The 20,534-nt window shown below is 42.8% G+C and overlaps 1 protein-coding gene across 1 annotated transcript; it reads left to right on the forward strand.

Annotated features, from left to right (window-relative positions):
- The first annotated feature begins 3,138 nt into the window (after positions 1 to 3,138).
- On the forward strand, positions 3,139 to 20,009 carry BTNL3 (butyrophilin like 3). Its single transcript, XM_025388512.1, has 8 exons — positions 3,139 to 3,372; positions 7,142 to 7,489; positions 11,203 to 11,478; positions 15,885 to 15,998; positions 17,146 to 17,166; positions 17,701 to 17,727; positions 18,017 to 18,043; positions 18,628 to 20,009. The coding sequence occupies exons 1-8, from the start codon at positions 3,324 to 3,326 to the stop codon at positions 19,413 to 19,415; spliced, it is 1,650 nt and encodes a 549-aa protein (XP_025244297.1). The 5' UTR covers positions 3,139 to 3,323; the 3' UTR covers positions 19,416 to 20,009.
- The last annotated feature ends 525 nt before the right edge of the window (positions 20,010 to 20,534 follow it).

Raw genomic sequence — 20,534 nt, forward strand, 5'->3', positions numbered from 1 at the left:
GGCCAAAGGGATGATGCACACCCCGGGCAGGACAGAGCAGGAGGATCATGAGATTTCGTCACTCCATGGCTTGTAATTTATTTTATTTTATTATTATTATTATTAGTTTTTGAGATGTAGTCTCACTCTGTCACCCAGGCTGGAGTACAGTGGTGCGACCTTGGCTCACTGCAGCCTCTGCCCTCTGGGTTCAAGCAATTCTCCTGCCTTGGTCTCCGAGGTAGCTGGGAATGCAGGCGCCCACCACCACGCCCAGCTAATTTTTGTATTTTCAGTAGAGACAGGGTTTCACCATGTTGGCCAGGCTGATCTTGAGCTCGTGACCTCAGGTGATCCATCTTCCTTGGCCTCCCAAAGTGCTGAGATTACAGGCATGAGCCACCGTGCCTAGCCGGCTTGTGATTTAAAACATGAATTGTTTATTTCTGGAATTTTCCACATAATACGTTTGGACCAAGGTTGCCTCGGGTAACAAACTATGGAAAGTGAAATTGCAGATAAAGGGGGTTACTGCTCCTGTGTTCTAAAATTGGCGTTTGGGTGATTGGGAGCAGGTAGCCAATGGGAAGAGCACTTCTGAGTGATAACGAAAGCAGTTTCTTTGGTGGACTTTTTACATTCTCCAATGTTCAAGCATATTTTCCACTTTCCATTTTCTCTTTCACCTCATGTTGCCTCATCATCCCTCATCCCTGCTTATTTCTTAAGCCCATTGATGGCACTCATTAAATTGTGTTTAGGGCTAATGAATCATTGTTCCTTAATATCCTTTTCAACATGCCACAATTTAGAACCCATTTACAATTTTCTAAAACAATATCCTAATCTGAGTATTAACTAATTTGAACCACATTCCCAACACTAACTCAGCACACACTGCCAGTCTTCCCCAATATCTCCTCTCAATTCCCCACCACACTATAAAATTGGAATCAGAAATCTCACTCTCATTGTTCATCTAAGAATAAAAACATGGATTTTAACACAGTTTTACTAGTTTCAGCCTTCTAAGTATGTAGTCCTCTAGGTATTCTGCAGATCACCGGTGGTCTTGATAGTTATTAATATACTTTCATATTATGTTATTTTTCAACCAAATCGCAGTTGGAAAAAAACCTCTTTAATATTATGCCCTTGGATCTGTTACTTCATCACTAATACTTGTGATGCAATAGGACACTTCACCTGTACTAAAAGGGCCAAGAACAAATGCCTTGTTTTGTTGTCGTTGTTGTTAAACATGTCTATAGAGTTGGCAGTTAATGCTGAATTTGTCAAATAGCCCTTCCAAAATTAAACTTGTATTTAAAAAATAAATGGATCTACCTAATTTCTATTGATTTAATTTGCAGTTTTGTCTTATTATTATTATTCAAGTGGCATGTTTTTCAGTGTATTTTTTCTAACGTTGCTCTCTTTACATTTCAGCTCTTACTGTATGCAGAAAGAAATTGACTTGTAATCTTTGATTTTTTTGCATTTGTAAAGGCTTTGTACTTAAGGCAGGATTACATGTTTACAGATTGTGGGAAAAAAAAGAAAAAAAGAAGAGTGAAGGGAGAGAAAAGATGGGGCGAGTGGCCCAAGAACTTCAGGATCCAAGAGTTAACTCGGATTAACTCAGACACTTTGTTCAGCCAATATTCAGACTTCTTTTTTCCTAATATAAGCACTTAAGGATAAGCCTTTCTGTAAGAACTGCCTTACATGCATCATACAGTGTTTTAAATGTAGTGTTTTCATTCTTCTTCTAGTCTAATTACCTTCAACTTCTATTATTAGTTCTCTTAGACCTATTAGTTATTTAAAATTGTGTTATTAGCAATTTCTGAGTTCACGGGGTTTCCTCTTTTTAAATTCCTCTTTACCTTCATTGCCCTTCGTAGTGCTCTCCGTGGAAACTGCTTTCTGATCTAGTAAGTGCTTATTCTTCGTGCATTCTTCTTCCGCAGACTTGAAATCGCTGCGTAATCTCTAACCGTGTTTGTCCTGGCTTAGTACATCTAACGAATGACTGAATGAATGCATCTTTGCCTTACCCCCAGGCCTGAAGCCTCGTCTTGGTCTCTTTCTCAATACCTTGGATCCTTGGAGATCAAGGTCCTGGTTGTTCTGGCAAGTTCAACCCCATCTGGCCTCATGATCAGAGTCCTGTCCCTGAACTCAAGACAAGGGAGGGATGGGCAGAATTTCCTCATGCTGTGCCAGGAAATATGAGTCTCATGGAGCATTGCCTGTGTGCCTGGACAAATTCACTGCCTCACTGCCCTGTGCTGAGATGATTTCTATCTTTTTTTTTTTTTTTTTTTTTTTGAGATAGAGTGTCACTCTGTCACCAGGCTGGAGGGAGTGGTGTGATCTGGGCTCACTGCAAACTCCCCCTCCCCAGTTCAAGCGATTCTCCTGCCTCAGCTGCCCAAGTATGTGGGACTACAGGTGCGTGCCACCACGCTTGGCTAATTTTTGTATTTTTAGTAGAGACGGGGTTTCATCATGTTGGCCAGGATGGTCTTGAGCTCTTTTTTTTTTTTTTTTTTTTTTTGAGACGGAGTCTGGCTCTGTCGCCCAGGCTGGAGTGCTGTGGCCGGATCTCAGCTCACTGCAAGCTCCGCCTCCCGGGTTTACGCCGTTCTCCTGCCTCAGCCTCCGGAGTAGCTGGGACTACAGGAGCCTACCACCTCGCCCGGCTAGTTTTTTGTATTTTTTAGTAGAGACGGGGTTTCACCGTGTTAGCCAGGATGGTCTCGATCTCCCGACCTCATGATCCGCCCGTCTCGGCCTCCCAAAGTGCTGGGATTACAAGCTTGAGCCACCGCGCCCGGCCGGTCTTGAGCTCTTGACCTCATGATTCACCTGCCTTGGCTTCCCAAAGTGCTGGGATTACAGGCATGAGCCACTGCACCCGTCCAATCTCTCTTTCAGGGATAGATGCTCACTCTGTCTTGCAGCTCTGCCTGCCAGCCTAAGCCTGAAAATATCTCTGCGTCTGGCATTCCTATGCCACCTATGTGGGGCACTGTCTTGACTCAGAACAAAGTCCCTCCAAGTGTACCCTACTCTCTTTCCATGACCGTTTCTCTGGTCTGAGATAGATGTTTATGACCTGCCAATAAATGCAGTGATTCAAAGTCCAGGGCCCACACTCCTCATTCATACAGCCATGTTTAGGGAGGCTCCAGGGAGAAAAGCACAGCTTGACATCAGTTCATGAAGAGCCTCTCCATGGCTCCTGCATCTGAGACAGCTGGCCTGCCCCCCAAATCATCCGTCCACCCCTGCCGTCATCTGTTTTCACGGTGCGAGATCAACCCACAGGAATATCCATGGCTTTCGTGCTCATTTTGGTTCTCAGTTTCTACAAGCTGGTGTCAGGTAAGCCTTTCCGTTTAGATGTTGTTTGTCTCCTTGTTGAATAATATTTTGAGTTCATTCGTGACAATGAACTCAGCACAGCGAGATGTAGAAATCTTTGGTGCTTGCATTCTCCAGCTTCCCCTGGCCTCAGGCTGGCAACTACCAATGCCAGGAGCTGTGGGAAGCACAGGGCAGCAGGAATTCAGGAGCAGACCCTGTGGGCTGTTTCTCAAGGACATGGGCACTGTGTGCACGTTTATAGCAGCCCAGAATAATGGGAGCAGCCCTGGGAGTGGGGAGGGAACACACCGAGAATGCTAAGGTAAATACATTGTTTTCCCCAGTGGGCTGTGGGGCTTAGGCAGGGGAGGTCTCTAATAAAATCCCCAGGTTTTTGACTTGGGTGTCTGGGTGGAAGGTGACACTGTTTAGGATGTTTGGAGAAAAAGACAATGTGTCCAGTTATGTACATGCTGAGTTAGAAACACCTGTGGATATGGGGTAAAGCACCAGACCTTTAAGTGAGGAATAAGTTGGAACCTGGCATATTCTAGGCAGAAATCCACTCTTCTTTCTCCTTCTAGTAACCATCAACACAAAGCCTGGTGTATAGGATTTTCAGTAATCCAATAAATTTTGCAGGGAGAGATGGGGACTGGAGTAGAACACTGGGCAGGGAGAGATAGGGACTGGAGTAGAACACTGGATTCTGGGTGGTCAGTGTCAAGCCATGAAAAGTTCATTTGATTGTGTTCACTTTCTGTCTGAAACAGTTCCATCCTGCTATTTGTCTACCTATGACTGTTTTGCTAAACAAAGCCAAGAAAACAGAAATAAGGGCATCAAAATCCATGTGTGTTGGCCGGGCGCAGTGGCTCACACCTGTAATCCCAGCACTTTGGGAGGCTGAGGTGGGTGGATCACCTGAGGTCAGGAGTTTGAGACTAGCCTGGCCAACATGGTGAAAATCTGTCTCTACTGAAAATACAAAAATTAGCTGGGCGCGGTGGTGGGCACCTGTAATCCTAGCTACTCGGGAGGCTAAGGCAGGAGAATTGCTTAAACCTGGGAGGTGGAGGCTGCAGTGAGCCGAGATCGTGCCTCTGCACTCTAGCCTGGGTGACAGAGTGAGACTTTGTCTCAAAGAAACAAAAACAAAAAACCACAATCCATGTGTGTTACTCACAAGAGAGCCTCCATTTAAGTACATTCTCACCCATTTTCTGACGAGCTTTTCTGTCTGCTTTCTGTTTCTGCATGAGGCAGCAGGGCATCCTGGAAATGACCTTGGAGGAAGTAAGACTATTTTAAAAACTTTCCTTTTCTCTGCCTATGAGCTTGTGGCTAATAACTTCTATTAGTGTCAGTTTTTGCTTATGATGAAATAGAGGTAATAATATCACATCCATGACATCCTGTGGCTGAAGGGCTACTGTGTGGACTGCATGAACTTCTGCATGTAGAGCATGCAGCACAGAGCTCCACTGGTGCACAGTGTGTTGCAACCACAGACAGTGTTATTCCTTGCTTCTCCCCGGGGGAAGGAGTAAAGGGAGATGCTGTCAGGAAGAAAAATGACAGCAGCAAGGCCGGCCGGAGAAACAGACATGTACTAAAAACTGTTTGCCCAGCTTGAGAGTCTCACGCAGCCTTGAGGGCAGCACTCACAGCAGCCCAGCTGACAGGTTGGTTCCCAAAAAGTGATCTAGAGCAAGGGCCTTTCTGCAGATGGTTTGTTTAACAGATCGTTCTCAGAAACAAAAGCGACAAGGTGCAGAGTGAAGCCAGTGGGAGGAAAGCCATAGAGGGTGCACGAATGAGCAGCTTGCGGTGGTGGCAACTGGGACCCAGTCCCACTGTGTCCTTTGGAGGAACCATATAGATGATGGCTCAGGATCTTCCCAACATCCACTGCTTCCTGTTCCCCACTGGGTGAGATGTGCCCCCCGGGACTATTAAAATCGCAAACCTTCTTGGCTGCCCTGTGCCTGGGCTGAGTAAGTTCCAAAGGTTGCAAGAAGCCATCAGCAGAGAGGCAGAGGCCAGGCTCCAGGGGCGGAGCTGTCAGCAGGCAGGGAAATGCCCATCCCACTGCAGGGTTGGGGGGTGAGGAGCAGGGCCTCAACATCTGCTACACCAGGTCAGCAGCGGTCAGACATCAGGCAGCAAAATCACACCTCATTTAATAATACTCTTAAAGATGCACAAGTGAAATACATTTCAGCAAAATTTATAAAATGTAATTAAACTTAGACATAATTAGTGCTAAAATTAAAAACATCCACTTATCTGGAAATTAACACATGGGATCCACTTTGCCTCTGATGCACATGCAGACAGCACACACAGGTAGATCCATATACCATAAATGGATACATGTGAATGAATCAAGGGACACTGCCAATCAAAGGGTTGGGTGCTTGGAAGGTGAAGGGAGTGGGCCTCCATCATTTGTGATCTCTCTAAGAAGAACTCTAATCATACAGAGTTGTAAGTGTGATTTACACCAGGAAAATTACTTAGTTGACCACAAAACCGAGAAGCAAATGCACAAAGAAAGTAGCACTCACCATTCACGAGCATAAGCCCTGTCTGCGGAGCCCATTCTCTGTGCTGGGCATGGGGAATCCTGTGCTGAGGAAAACACACACGCTCTGTCCTCATGAAGCTGAGACTTGTGCAGGGAAGACTTGCAGAAAACAAACAATTATGTCACTTGCAGCAAGATGAAGACAGTTTCAAGGGAAGATCAAGACAAAGCTGTACCAAGAAAATACAAACAAACAAAAAACCAGGTAAGCCATGTTGATAAAGCACTGCAGTTGGGGTGTCCAATCTTTTGGCTTCCCTGGGCCATGTTGAAAGAAGAAGAACTAACACTAACGATAACTAATGAATGAAAAAATATCACGAAAAGTCTTATAACGTTTTAAGAAAGTTTACGAATTTGTATTGGACCCTATTCAAAGCTGTCCTGAGCCTCATGCAGCCCACAGGCTGTGGCTTGGACAAGCTTTTGCTAGATGAAGTGCTATTCAAGTACGAAATAATAAAGTGGAAAAACATAAAATTATTACCTGGAGTAAAAGGTAGGTGTCATGAAAAAGATATGTCACAACGTTGAGTGCACTAAAGAGCAAATCTCTGAAACAAAAACTACAAAATCTCCTCACTGTGTCATACCATGTCCTTCAGAATGCGGCAGAAGTCTACTTTAAAAAAGAAGCACAAATAAATGTGCTTCAGCAGAGAATATGTATTTCTCTCTTGTATCCATAAAACATTTACAAGACGTAATCATCTATTCGAAGGAAATAAATTTCCCCAAATTGGATATTTTATGGCCACTTACTCCCCTCCTGAGTCATTTAAAAAGGTTTTTAGCATAGAAGATGCAAAGGCGGTGGTGTGAGTGTTCATTAAGCAGCTGGGCAGACAGCATGTGGAGGTAGATCCTCCTCTAGTCAGGGAGTCTGCATTTGGAAGGTGCCTCTCAGGCCTCTGAACAACTCAGCCGCAGAGACAGGGTTTCCTCATGTTGAATGTGGGAAATATTGATAGCACAGACCTCACCTCATCTCACATGAGATGTGTATGAGAACCGAGTGAAGTAACTGACACGGAAGCGTTCTCGCAAGTGTAAGAAGATGTGCAAATCCAAGTCATCAGGTTTAGAAAGAAGACTGATGGATCCCCCACCCCACACCCCACACATCTCCACCCACCAGAGCCCTGAGAAGGACTCAAGTAGATTTTGCTCAGTTATCTGTTATGTTTCCTCCTATAGGACAGTGGCAAGTGACTGGACCGGGCAAGTTTCTCCAGGCCTCGGTGGGGGAGGACGCAGTGTTCTCCTGCTCCCTCTTTCCTGCGACCAGTGCAGAGGCCATGGAAGTGCGGTTCTTCAGGAATCAGCTCCATGCTGTGGTCCACCTCTACAGAGATGGGGAAGACTGGGAATTTATGCAGATGCCACAGTATCGAGGGAGAACGAAGCTTGTGAAGGACTCCATTAGAGAGGGGCATGTCTCTCTAAGACTAAAAAACATCACTCCCTTGGACATGGGCCTGTATGGGTGCTGGTTCAGTTCCCAGATTTACGACGAGGAGGCCACCTGGGAGCTGCAGGTGTCAGGTCAGTTGTTTATTTACGACTGAGTTGTCTTGTAAAGTCATGCTACCATTATCAGCTCTTGAAAGTATTTCAGATAATGAAATAAAACAGGTTTTCCAGATTCTGACATGATGTAAAAAGGCTTTGGTGGGCATCCCTGACCTGAGGTTCCTGGAGATGAGCCTGGCCTTGCCATCACACAGTGGGGTCATGACAGAGGACAGCCACCTGCACCTGCCACCACCTGACAGGATATGGAGGAAAGCCACTCCCACCCTGTTGGTGAAATGAGAGTGACGATGCCTGTCCTGTTTCAATTTCTTTTGTTTTCTTCTTCTTTTTTCTTGACTTCTTGTGTGTTACTAAATTTTTTTAGGATTCTATTACAACTTATTTTTAGCCTTTTTTTAAGTATAATATTTTGTCGTGTTTTCTTAGGTGCTGTTCTAGTGTTATGATATTCATATATAATTTGTCACAATCTACTGTATCAACATTTTACCACTTTGAAGTGTGGAAACTTCATTTTCATTTAGATCCCTTTAATCTCCACAATTTAAAAATAATACTGCCTTGAGTATTTCTTCTATATACATAAGCACTACATCAGAGAGTGACTTAATTTCTGTTTAAACCATCATATATAATTTTTATTTTTAGTTTTTAGTTTTCTTTGAGATAGAGTCTTGCCCCGTCACCCAGGCTGGAGTGCAGTGGTATGATCTCAGCTCACTGTAACCACCACCTCCTGGGTTCAAGTGATTCTTGTACCTCAACCTCCTGAGTAGCTCAGATTACAGGCATGCACCACGACATCCAGCTAATTTTTTTTTGTATTTTTAGTAGAGATGGGGTTCTGCCATGTTGGCCAGCTGGTCTCAAACTCCTCACCTCAAATGATCCCCAGCCTTGGCCTCCCAAAGTGCTGGGATGACAGGCGTGAGCCACAACATCCAGCCCGTATGTGATTGTTAAACACTAATAAAATGGAAAATCTATTGTAGTTTTCCTTATTCTTCTTTTTCTATTGCTTTTCTTCTTTCCTAATATTCCAAGATTCTTTCTTTTATCATTTACTTTCTGTTTGAAGAATTTCCTCCAGCCATCCTTTTAGGATAGGTCTGCTAGTGACAAATTCTCTTAGTTTCTGTTTATCTGAGAATAAACATGCAAATGATTTCCTCTTTATTTGTGAATAATGGTTTTGCCAGATACAGAATTTGTGAAGTTTCCTGATGGTTATTTTCTTTCAGCTGTTGAAAAATGTGCTACTTCTTTCTGGACTTGAAGATTCCTCATGAAAAATCTGCTGTCATTGGTTTATATATAATGCATCATTTATCTCTGATTGCTTTCAAGATAGTTTTATTTATTTTCAGAAATTTAATTATGATCTATCAAGGCATGAGTTTCTTTGCACTTCTCCTATTTGGTTTGCTCTCAGCTTCTTGAAAGGACTTTCACCTCATTTGATTAGATCGGCCATCATTTCTTTAAATACTCTTTCAGCTCTCTCTCTTTCATCTCTCCTTCTGGGACTACGATGATATAAATGCTGATATTTTGTTATTGTCTCATAGGTCCTGCAGGATCTGTTTTTCCTCTTTAGAAAAAATCTTTTCCTCTCTCTTCACGCTGGTTAAGTTTCATTGTTGTATCCTGGAGTTCAATCATTTTATTTTCTGTCATCTCCACTCTAGTATTGAAGCTACCCAGTTAGTTTTTGTTTTTGTATTTTTTTCTGTTATATAACTTCCGATTTGTTTTTTATAACATCTGTGTTTTTTGTGAGTTTTAATTTTTTTGAGATAATTCATAATTGCTTTTTGAAACACTTTAATAATAGCTATTCATGTTGGTCTTGGCAATCACATGATTGTCTATTTTCATTCAAGTTGATATTTAATTGGTTCTTGGTGTGATGGGTAATTTTTAGTTGAAATCTAAGTGGTTTAGTTATTGTAAGACACTCTAGACCTTATGTAAAGCTTCTGTTTTGCAGGCAGTCACTATGTTTAGATTTATGACTCAGGTCCTAGTCTATTTTTGGTGGTTGTGGCTCCAAATACAATTTAATTTTCAGAGACTTTACTGTATTATTTTGGTTTGCTTTGCTTATCTGATGTCCCTGGAGATTCAGATCATCTTTTCTAGTACCGACTGTGGCAGTAAAAGGTGTTTCCCCATGTTGCTCCCCAGTGTTTCTTGTGAGAGAGGTGATCATCTGGCATAGTGGGACAAAGAACTCTTCCCCTGGCCTCCAGTCAATGGGGCTCATGGTCAATTCTTCTGCCAGCACCACTTTGCATATCATGTATTTTCAGCCATTTAGGGGTGGAAAGATTCCCGTTGGGCCACCTACTTCTGCTGGAGGTGGGAGTGGGGGAGTGGTCATAGGATGCTCAGCTGCTGTGGTTTTTCTCTAGTCCTGGGGTCCCTAGTCAGTCCTCCTTAGTCTTTCCACTTTTCACAATGCACCTATACTTGCCTCATTTCCAGGGTTTATACTTTTACTTAGAGGAAGGAGCAAGGAAGATAAGTCTACATCATCTTACTTGAGCCCCCTTCCTTGGTGCTTACACCATCATCATTCTTTCATTAATTTATTGACTAATAAACATTTATTACGCTCCATGCATTGATCCAGACCCTGGGGAATGGCAGAGAGCAGCATTCAGAGAGGAAGTTCTGTTTGGAGTGGTTAAAAGACAATATTTAATCATCAAATTGAAGTCAACCACATAAGGGGTACTCTTCCACATTTCCCAAGTCACAAATCTGGATGTCACAATAAACCCTTCCTTGATGTTCAGTCCTATTGAATCAACCTCTCAAATAGATTCTGTATCTGCAGTTCCCCTTCTCAAAACCCTCCTCCTCCCCAGCCCTTCTTTTCTCTCACTGGAGTCACTTCAGTAGTTGCACATCGGGTCACTCTCCTCCGGAGTGTTCTCTGTGGTCCCGCCTCCATGCTGCTGTCTGGAGACCTCTCTAAGATACAGGTCTTGCCATAACTCTCACCTGCTGGAGACTGGTAAGAGCCCTATTGGTCTACAGTTCTTAAAGTGGCTGTGGGCAAGTCCACATTGCTCAGGTCAGTGAATGTATGACCCCCATGGCTTGCCTTGTGCCTTTTTCAGACCTTGTCTCACACCCCTACTCTCTTATACATCATTATCTGGAATATAAATACTCATGAGTCCCTGAAATCACTGTGGCATGTTAACTTTTCACATTGTGGTTTGCACTTGCCTCTTTTTATCTAAAATGCTTCCCCTCTCCCTAACCTGACCATAATAAAACTCCTATTTTCTGACACAGAAGGGTGCAAATGTCATCTCCAGGAAGCTGTGACTTTCCCTGACAGTTAAGCACTCTTCTCTTTGCTAACCTGACTGTGCTTTCATAGTTGCGTTTCACTATGAAATGTATTTTATACAGTTTCCTCACTATTTGGTCAATCAGTTTCTCATTAGAAGGGGCTGTGTCTTATGCACTGCATCCTATTTCATACTTAGGAATATCCAGGCATACATAGTGGTTCCTAAATAAATGCTAAATGAACATAGACCATGGAAAGTCTTGCAGTAGTATTATGAGTGGATGTGTGTGTAAGAGAGAGAGAGAGAAGGATGTGCGTGTTGTTATGGGTACAGGCTTGATGAACCAGACTCAAAATAGCTATAAGCTTGAAATTTGGTCTTCACTTTCATCTTTCCATGTTTTCTTCCCAGCACTGGGCTCACTTCCTCTTATTTCCATCGTGGGATATGTCGACGGAGGTATCCAGTTACTCTGCCTATCCTCAGGCTGGTTCCCACAGCCCACAGTCAAGTGGAAAGGTCCACAAGGACAGCATTTGTCTTCAGACTCCAGAGTAAATGCAGATGGGCACAGCCTGTATGATGTGGAGACCTCCATTATAGTCCAGGAAAATGCTGGGAGCATATCGTGTTCCACCCACCTTGCTGAGCAGAGTCATGAGGTGGAATCCAAGGTATTGATAGGAGGTGAGTGGGGAGAAGGAGGAGCAAGGAATGGCTGTGTGCATAGGTAACCCAGGGTAGAGCAGCAGCTTGTGTCTGGGATTGCTGTGCAGTACCACCCAGCTTCAGTGATTTGTTTTGAGAGTCAAAGATTGATGAGGTATAAAAAACAAAACCAAACATTTGATAAGGCAGAAGTAGAATTGTTTACAATTCCAAGGCAGTAGAATTAAGTATTTCCTTCACCACACAATACCCCAGTGGTGCAACACTCACAACTCAACACATACAAAACTTAAGGAAATTAACTCTAGGACTAAGAAAATAATTGTTTCTTCATTTTGAGAAAACGTCATTGCTCCTTCATGAAGCAGAATAAAAATGTAGAAAATTTCAGAAAGGATTTACAAATAGTAGGAAAATTTACATAAACTAAAATGTTTCCAGAATCACACTCAGTGTAAAAGGATTTAATTTGCCAGTTAAAAGACAAAGAATCTCAGACTGGATTTAAAAGTCTCATTGCTTGAACCCAGGAGGCAGAGGTTGCAGTGAGTCGAGATGGCACCACTGTGCTCCAGCCTGGGCGGCAGAGCGAGACTCCATCTCAAAAACATAAAAATAAAAATAAAAATAAATAAATAATAAAAATCTCAATTGCAATTCATAAGAGGAAAAATGTAGCACATATGACCTATTCACTGAAAATAAAAAATACTAGAGAAATATTAATCAAGAAGAATCGAACAGATATATTAGCGTCAAGAAAAGAAAGACAAGGGTTTAAGAAAAAGGACATTAGGAATAGAGTTATTTCAAAAACATAAGTTCACTCAGTATAAGAATATGAAAATTTTAAATATATATGTACCTGATACATGTAAAATATAAAAAGAAAATATCAACAGAAATATAAGAAAAAAGATTATACTTTGAGTTCTAAAATTGATCAAATAAGTAGACAAAATGAGTAAGAATATATAATATTTGAAGTAAAAATTAATAAGCCTGAAATAACATATTTTGGAGAAGGATTCCAGGTTTGTAGAATACACATGAATTTTTACCACACTTGGAACTTTTACAAAATTTTATCAGATATAAACACATAAAATGGTTTTCAGAAAATTTTCAAACATTGATATCATGCACACAAAATTCTCTAATCATAATTTAATAAAGTTAAATGACCATAGCAAATGATAGTTTAAATTCTTAAGTGTTTGAAAAATTTTTAAACATAAAAATAACTGAGAAATTGAAGAAAGCATAGTGATAGGTAGAAAATTCTTAAAACTGAATGATAATAAAATTACAATCTATCATAATGTGTAAAATGGAACTAATATGGTTTTCTGAGTCAAAATTTTATCCGGCCAGGCGCGGTGGCTCACGCCTGTAATCCCAGCGCTTTGGGAGGCCAAGGCGGGTGGATCACCTGAGGTCAAGAGTTCAAGACCAGCCTGGCCAAAATGGTGAAAGCCTGTCTCTACTAAAACTTCAAAAATTAGCCAGGTGTGGTGGCGGATACCTGTAATCCCAGCTACCCGGGAAGCTGAGGCAGGAGAATCGCTTGAACCTGGGAAGTGGAGGTTGCAGTAAGTCGAGATCATGCCACTGCACTCCAGCCTGGGGGACAGAGCAAGACTCCATCTAAAAAAAAAAAAAAAAAAAAAAAAATTATATCCTTAAATCCTTAAATGTTCTTATTAGCATGAAATAGCTGAATATTGATATTAGGCATCTATATATATTTCAGAAAACAGCAAAAGAAAGTGGAAGAAATCCTAAAGATATAGAAATACGGAAATATTAAGACAAATGGTGCAGATTAATACATCTAAAGTTAGATGGTTCAAAGTGTTATTAAACTGGCAACATCAGTTAAGAATAAAAGAGAAACAGCACAATTAAATAATGCAGGAAATAACAAGAAGGTACAACTAAAGATTTAGTAGAGATTTATGAGATAAACTGCTTTGAATAACTTTTTCCTTTTCTACTGAATATGATGAAGTGAAAGTTTTCATAGAAAAATGTAAAATACAGACCAGGTGCAGTGGCTTACGCCTGTAGTCTCAGCACTTTGGAAGGCTGAAGCGGGCAGATCACTTGAGGTCAGGAGTTCGAGACCAGCCTGCCCAACATGGTAAAACCCCATCTCTACTAAAACTACAAAAATTAGGTGGGCATGGTGGTGTGTGTCTGTAATCCCAGCTACTCGGGAGGCTGAGGCATGAGAATCACTTGAATCCAGGAGGCAGAGATTGCAGTGAGCTGAGATCACCTCACTGCACTCCAGCCTGGAGGACAGAGTGAGACTCTGTCTCAAAAATTTTTTAAAAAGAAGACAAATGTAAAATACAAAATCCGAAGGAAAGATAGACTACCTGACTAATCTGTAACCACGAAAGAGGTGGAGTCAGCATTTAAGTCTTCCCACAAGGAAGACACAAGGGCCACATTTTTTTATGTACAAAGTCTACCAAATATTCAAGAAAAGAGAAAATGTATCTTTCAGAAAGTCATCCAGAAAGCAGAAAAAATAGGAAATATTAAACTAATTTTATTGAGTCAACATAATTTTGGCACCATAACAGAAATGGGCAACTCGAAAAAGGAAAAATTTTTACCAACATTATTCATAATTGAAAATGTAAAAATCTTACCAACAATTTTGCAAGTAGAAAAGTCCACAAAAACATATCTCATGACCAAACTTATCCTGGAAAAAAATGTTAGGTCAACATGGGACCATATATTAATGTGATTATTACCATAATTAGTTAAAAGAGATAAACTATAATTTTCTTAGTAGACATAAATAAAACATAGATAACTTTCAACATCTATTCATCATGATTTCAACACTTGCAAATCTAGAAATAAAACTTTCTATCAATCTAGAAATAGGAGAGACCCTGCATAATCGGATAAAAAGATATCTAAAGATACTTGCAGCAAACATCATACAAAATAGTAAGCCACTTAATTTTTTAAATACACACAGAAAACATACCTAATGTGTCATTTAAAATCATAACATAAGGAGATTGCATTAAACACTTCAGCTCCGTATTATATTAGAGTACTGTTACTATTAGCAGTCACTTCAATAAGGGAAGAAAATGTAAAAGTTATAACTTTTAGAAAGAAAAAAATAAAATGGCCATTGTTCACAGTCTATTTGATTATATAAATGGAAAATTTAGGAAAATTTACAGACAAATTCTTTCAACTCATAAAAGAACCCATCGTGTTCATGAAAAATGAGATAAATAAACAAAATCAATTGCATTAGTAAACACCAGCAAAGGAAGAAAAACACATGCCATGTACAATAACAATAAAAAAATGTTAACCAGGAATAAGTCTAACAAAACATTTACAAAATCTTATTGAGGGGTATTACAAAACTGCATTAACAGACACTAATGAAAACTAAAATAAGAGAACAAATAACACCTTTCAGATAAGATGCATATTTTTAAAGATATCAGTTCTCCTACAATTGCTATACAGATTCAATACAATTCCATAGAAAAATTTCAGCACAGTTTTTTGTTTGTTTTTTGAGACGAGCTGTCACTCTGTCGCCCATGCTTGAGTAGAGTGTTGCAATCATGGCTCACTGCAACCTCAACTTCCCATGCTCAAGCAATCCTCCCACCTCAGCCTCCCAAGTAGCTGGGACCACAGGTGTGCCCCACCTTGCCTGGCTAATTTTTTTTAATTTTAAATATTTTTAGAGATGGGGATCTCACTTTGTTGCCTAGACTGGTCTCGAACTCCTGTCCTTAGGAAATCCTCCCACCTCGGCCTCCCAAACTGTTGGGATTACAGGCATGAGCCACCGCACTTGACCCAGAGTTTTCTTAAAGCCTAACAAGTCAATTCCAAAATTTATGTGGCAAAACAAATAGCCAAGAAGTGCTAAGACACAGTGGAATAAGAGCAAGCTAAGAAGCTTAGTCTTATCTCAGAGACATATCCCAAAGCTTTGAAGATTAAGCCAATTAAAATTATTGGCACAGAGATAACCCTATGGATCAATGAGAAAGAACAGAAAGCCCAGAAACAGATCCAAGCTGGAACAGAAACTTGAGGTACACAGAGGTGACCTTGCATGTGTGGCAGTGTGTGAAGCAAGGTCCACTCAATAAACATTGCCAGCACAGTCAATACCTGCTTAGAAGAAGATGACGTTGAACTTCTGCCTCATTACACACACACACACACACACACACACGTGAGTATATGTATAAAATCCAGATGGATCAAGACTTATACAGAAACGCAAAGCTTTAAATCTGTAGAAGAAATTGGAGAAAAATGTTTTCATCCTGGGGTACTGGGGGATTCCTTAAATGGGCGCAAAATGGTCTTACCTGCTTAGTAATCACTGAGGGGTCTGTGGGACTGTTTTTCAGAGACGTTTTTCCAGAACTCACCTTGGCGCCTGGCCTCTATTTTACTCGGGTTACTCTGTGGTGGCCTATGTGTTGTTGTCGTGGGGATGACAGTTGTTTTCTTCAAATCCAAAGGTAAGTGAGAGAGAGAAGTATGGGCCCACACCTTCTTCGTGGTTCCTGTGGAGCTGGTATCAGGCTGCCCTCACACACCTCCGGGCTCTGTTGTTCCAGCCCTAGGCCCCCAGGGTCCACCACCTGAGGCACAGGGAATCCAGTCTTCAGCCTCCTCTGTGCTGGCCTGAAATGGCTCCTTCAGAAAATGCCAGCCTCTGCCAATCCCTTTCTACTTTACATGGAGCACAGGATAAGCAGATCATTGATTTTCAGTACAAAAAGAGTTCACATAAATTCCTACAAACAGGCTGAGTGTGTTGGCTCGTGTCTGTAACCCCAGCACTTTGGGAGGCCAATGTGGGAGGATCACTTGAGCCCAGGAGTGTAAGACCATCCTGGGCAACATGGCGAGAACTCCTCTCTACAAAAAAATTTTGAAAAATAAAATAAAATAATTAGCCGGGTGTGGTGGTTCATGACTGTGGTCCCAGCTACTCAGGAGGTTGAGATGGGAGGCTGGCTTGAGCACAGGAGGTCAAGGCTTTAGTGAGCCATGTTCACACCACTGCACGCCAGCCTGGGCAACAGAGTGAGACCCTGACTCAAAAAATAAATATATAAAAATAAATAAATTTCTACTAGCTACAACAAGAGTCTTATAAGAAAATTTCAGGGTAGTTGCAAAGACTTCATAAAAGAGGAAATAAAACTGACTGACTGAGATAAAATGATAATCTCAGTAAGAGTCTTCACCCCAGAACAAATTTCCTCCTTGGGAGTGACACTTCCCCTTGGGGATAAGGCCGCCCCCGCCTCCCCTCCCAGCCGCCTTCTCCCACCTCCATCCCCCCGCCTCCCCTCCCAGCCGCCTTCTCCCACCTCCATCCCCCCGCCTCCCCTCCCAGCCGCCTTCTCCCACCTCCATCCCCACCTCCACAGCATCCCAGCTGTTGTCCTTCTCCTTAGCATGAACCTTCCTGATCTCTTGCTCCCCCCAGACAGCTACGCTCAGTGCAGGGGCTGCGGAGACGAGCACATGTAAGTGTTCTAGGAGAGGCCCTGCCCTTCACACCTGCAGCTTGTCCCACCTGTGCAAGCAGCCAGGGTCATGTTTGTACCTTGCACACTCCTGTGTCCACCACTGAATACACTGTTTCTGTTTCAGGGAAAATCCAGGCAGAATTGGGTAAGTGTGTGTCACGTCCTGAGCCTCCCACACATGGTTCTCCCGGGTCCCTCCCTGATCCACAGCGTGAGCCTCTGGAGACCCTGGCTCCAGGCTGGACAGGAAGTATCGGCAGGGGGAGGAGAGCAGCTGCCTCGCTCTCTCCATCCACGGCTAATGAGTTGCCCCTCAGATATCTGGAGGGCTTAGAATAGGCCTCAGGGCCTGGAAGTCCCTGTCTGTGCCTGTTGCCCGTTGGTCCGCTCTGTGTGTGGTGGGGGGAGGTGTTGATCACGAGCTCTGAGGGTGCGTGGACCACAGGGAGGAACCTGAGAAAAATTGGTGGGTGATCCTCAACCTCCCTGGCCTGATGCTTTGAGACTTTACCCAGTCCTGTATCAACCACTAAATCATCTGCTTTTTGTTTCGTGGAAACTGCAGGATAAACTGGGTGAGAATGTTATCACATGCAGGGCTTTCCTCCCACGCTCTCCTTGGGCCCCGCTCTGTGATGTCAGCCTCTTATGTGTTTTTCTTTTTTTCTTTTTGTTTCAGACTTGGGGAAGATACACAAACAGGCAGGTGAGAGACTCTGCTCCCTCAACTCATCTCTTTCTTCCAAGTTCCTCATTTATGGATTTTTATATCCTGAGGCCCAGGGGTCCCTGCAGAACCAAGTTTGTGATGGGGACCCTGAATTGTCTAGATTCTGGGGGAGGTGCATTTTGTAGAGAAGCCCCATAGCCGCCTTCAGATCTCTTGAGAGGGCCCATGACACTCAAAAAGGTCCTCATCCTTGGTCTCTCCCTTCTCCCTGTGTCCTGTTCCCCACGGGAGCGCTGAACTGCCTGCTCTGTCTGCTTGCTTTCAGAATTGAGAGATGCCCGGAAACACGCAGGTACCGACCCCTGAGAGGGTGACAGTGGGCATGGAGTAGGAAGATGACTAGTGACAAATATGGAGCCCACCCAGCTTGCAGACGGCAAATCTGTGATGCCCCAATCCACCCCAGGGTGCCGCTGCCTCTAAATGCACTTCTTGGCCCAGGACTTGGAAGGAAAAGCATAGGGACTGGGTCAGCTCAGAGGGGTCACAGGCAAGACGCCAGGGAACTGAGGGCACCAGTAGCTGGCTTCTAGGAGTCTGTGCTAAGGGGAAAGAAGTGAAGTCAGCAGGAATGGGTGGGTGGAAGGAAGGTGAATCCTGGAGTCACTCAAGGTCTCACAAAGTCAAATATGGGCTTACCTGGAAGGCCAGTGGTCGGGCTGGGTGATACAGAGGAGTTGAACTTCTGGTGGTTGAGCATCTCCAAGCATCAGTGAGGCACAGGGGCTGCCCTGGAGAAGAGACACGGCTGAGGGGATAGTGGGACTGGCCGGATCCTACCCGGAGCCAGTCTGCAGTGGGAGGGTCGACCTCTTATTCTAGCCCAGATTTCCTCTTCAGTAACTCACGCTTCCTCTCTCCCCCACCGCACCCCAGTGGAGGTGACTCTGGACCCGGAGACGGCTCACCCACAGCTCTGCGTTTCTGATCTGAAAACTGTAACCCATAGAAAAGCTCCCCAGAAGGTGCCTTACTCTACGAAGAGATTCACAAGGAAGAGTGTGGTGGCTTCTCAGGGTTTCCAGGCAGGGAAACATTACTGGGAGGTGGACGTGGGACAAAATGTAGGGTGGTGTGTGGGAGTGTGCCAGGATGACACAGACAGGAGGAAGGACTCTGTGACTTTGTCTCCCAACAATGGGTACTGGGTCTTCGGACTGACGACAGAATATTTGTATTTCACATTCAATCCCCATTTCATCAACCTCTCCCCTGAGACCCCTCCTACACGAGTAGGGGTCTTCCTGGACTATGAGGGTGGGAACATCTCCTTCTTCAACACAAATGACCAGTCCTACATTTGCATCCTGACATGTCAGTTTGAAGGCCTCTTGAGACCCTATATCCAGCATGTGATCTATGAAGAGAAAAATAGGACTCCCATATTCATATGTCCAGTGTCCTGGGATCAGAGAGAGAAGACCCTGCTTACAGGGCCCCACACCGCAGACCCAGACACAGCCAAGGGAGAGTGCTCCCCACAGGCGGCCCCAGCTTCCTCTCCGAAGCCTGCGCACAGGAAGTCACGCCTCCCACTGTCCTTTAGGGTGCTGAGGTTCTTCTCTCCTAAGCCCGGCAGCAGCAGCAGCTTCCAGATGAGGGAGGATTGGCCTGTCCCTGTGGGAGTCAGAAGCCATGGCTGCCCTGAAGTGGGGATGGAATAGACTCACATAAGATTTACTTTGTGAAAACTCCATCCAGCTAAGTGATCTTGAACAAGTCACAACCTCCCAGGCTCCTCACTTGTTAGTCAGGAATAGTGATTCCCACCTCACAGGTAAAGATTAAAGGGACGATGAATGTGAATCCTGCTTGCAGGTTTGATGGCACAGTGTTTGCTAATGATGTGTTTTTATATTATACATTTTCCCACCATAAACTGTTTGCTTATTCCACATTAATTTACTTTTCTCTATACCAAATCGCCCACGGGATAGTTATTGAACACCTGCTATGTGAGGCTCAAAGAATAAAGAGGAGGGAGGATTTTTCACTGATTCTATAAGCCCAGCATTACCTGATACCAAAACCAGGCAAAGAAAACAGAAGAAGAGGAAGGAAAACTATAGGTCCATATCCCTCATTAACATAGACACAAAAATTCTAAATAAAATTTTAGCAAATGAAACTAAACAATTTATTTAAAGATGACATATAACTACTCAGTGTGGTTTGTCCCACAAATGCAGGGTTGGTTTAATATTTAAATATCAGCCAGTGTAATTCAGCACATTAATAAAGTAAAAAAGAAAACCATATGATCATTTCAATAGATACAGAGCAAAAGTTTTATAAAGCCACCATCATTACTGATAAAACCTGTCAACAAAGAAGATACACAGATGAAAAATAAGCACATGAAGAGATAGTCAATGTCATTAAATATTAAGGAAATGCAAACTAAAACCACAACAACATACCATTACCATCTATTAGAGTGGCTAAAATTACAAAGACTGACCATAGCAAGCGCTGGTGAGGATGTGAAAGGAGGGAAACTCTCATGCACTGCTCATGGGAATGTCAAATAACGTAGTCACTTTGGAAAACAGTTCAGTAGTTTCCTTAAAAGTTAAACAGTCACTAACCACATGATCCAGCATGGCCTTCTAATTATTTTTCCAAGAGAAAAGGAAATATGTGAATGTTCATAGCAGCTTTATTTGTAACAGCCAAAATTTGAAAACAACACAAAGCTCACCAGTTGATGAACAAATTATGACATATCCATGCAAATAAAGTGCCACTCAGAAACAAAAAAGAATAAGCTATTTTATACACAC

Source organism: Theropithecus gelada, chromosome 6, assembly GCF_003255815.1.
Source record: "Theropithecus gelada isolate Dixy chromosome 6, Tgel_1.0, whole genome shotgun sequence".
NCBI lineage: Eukaryota > Metazoa > Chordata > Mammalia > Primates > Cercopithecidae > Theropithecus > Theropithecus gelada.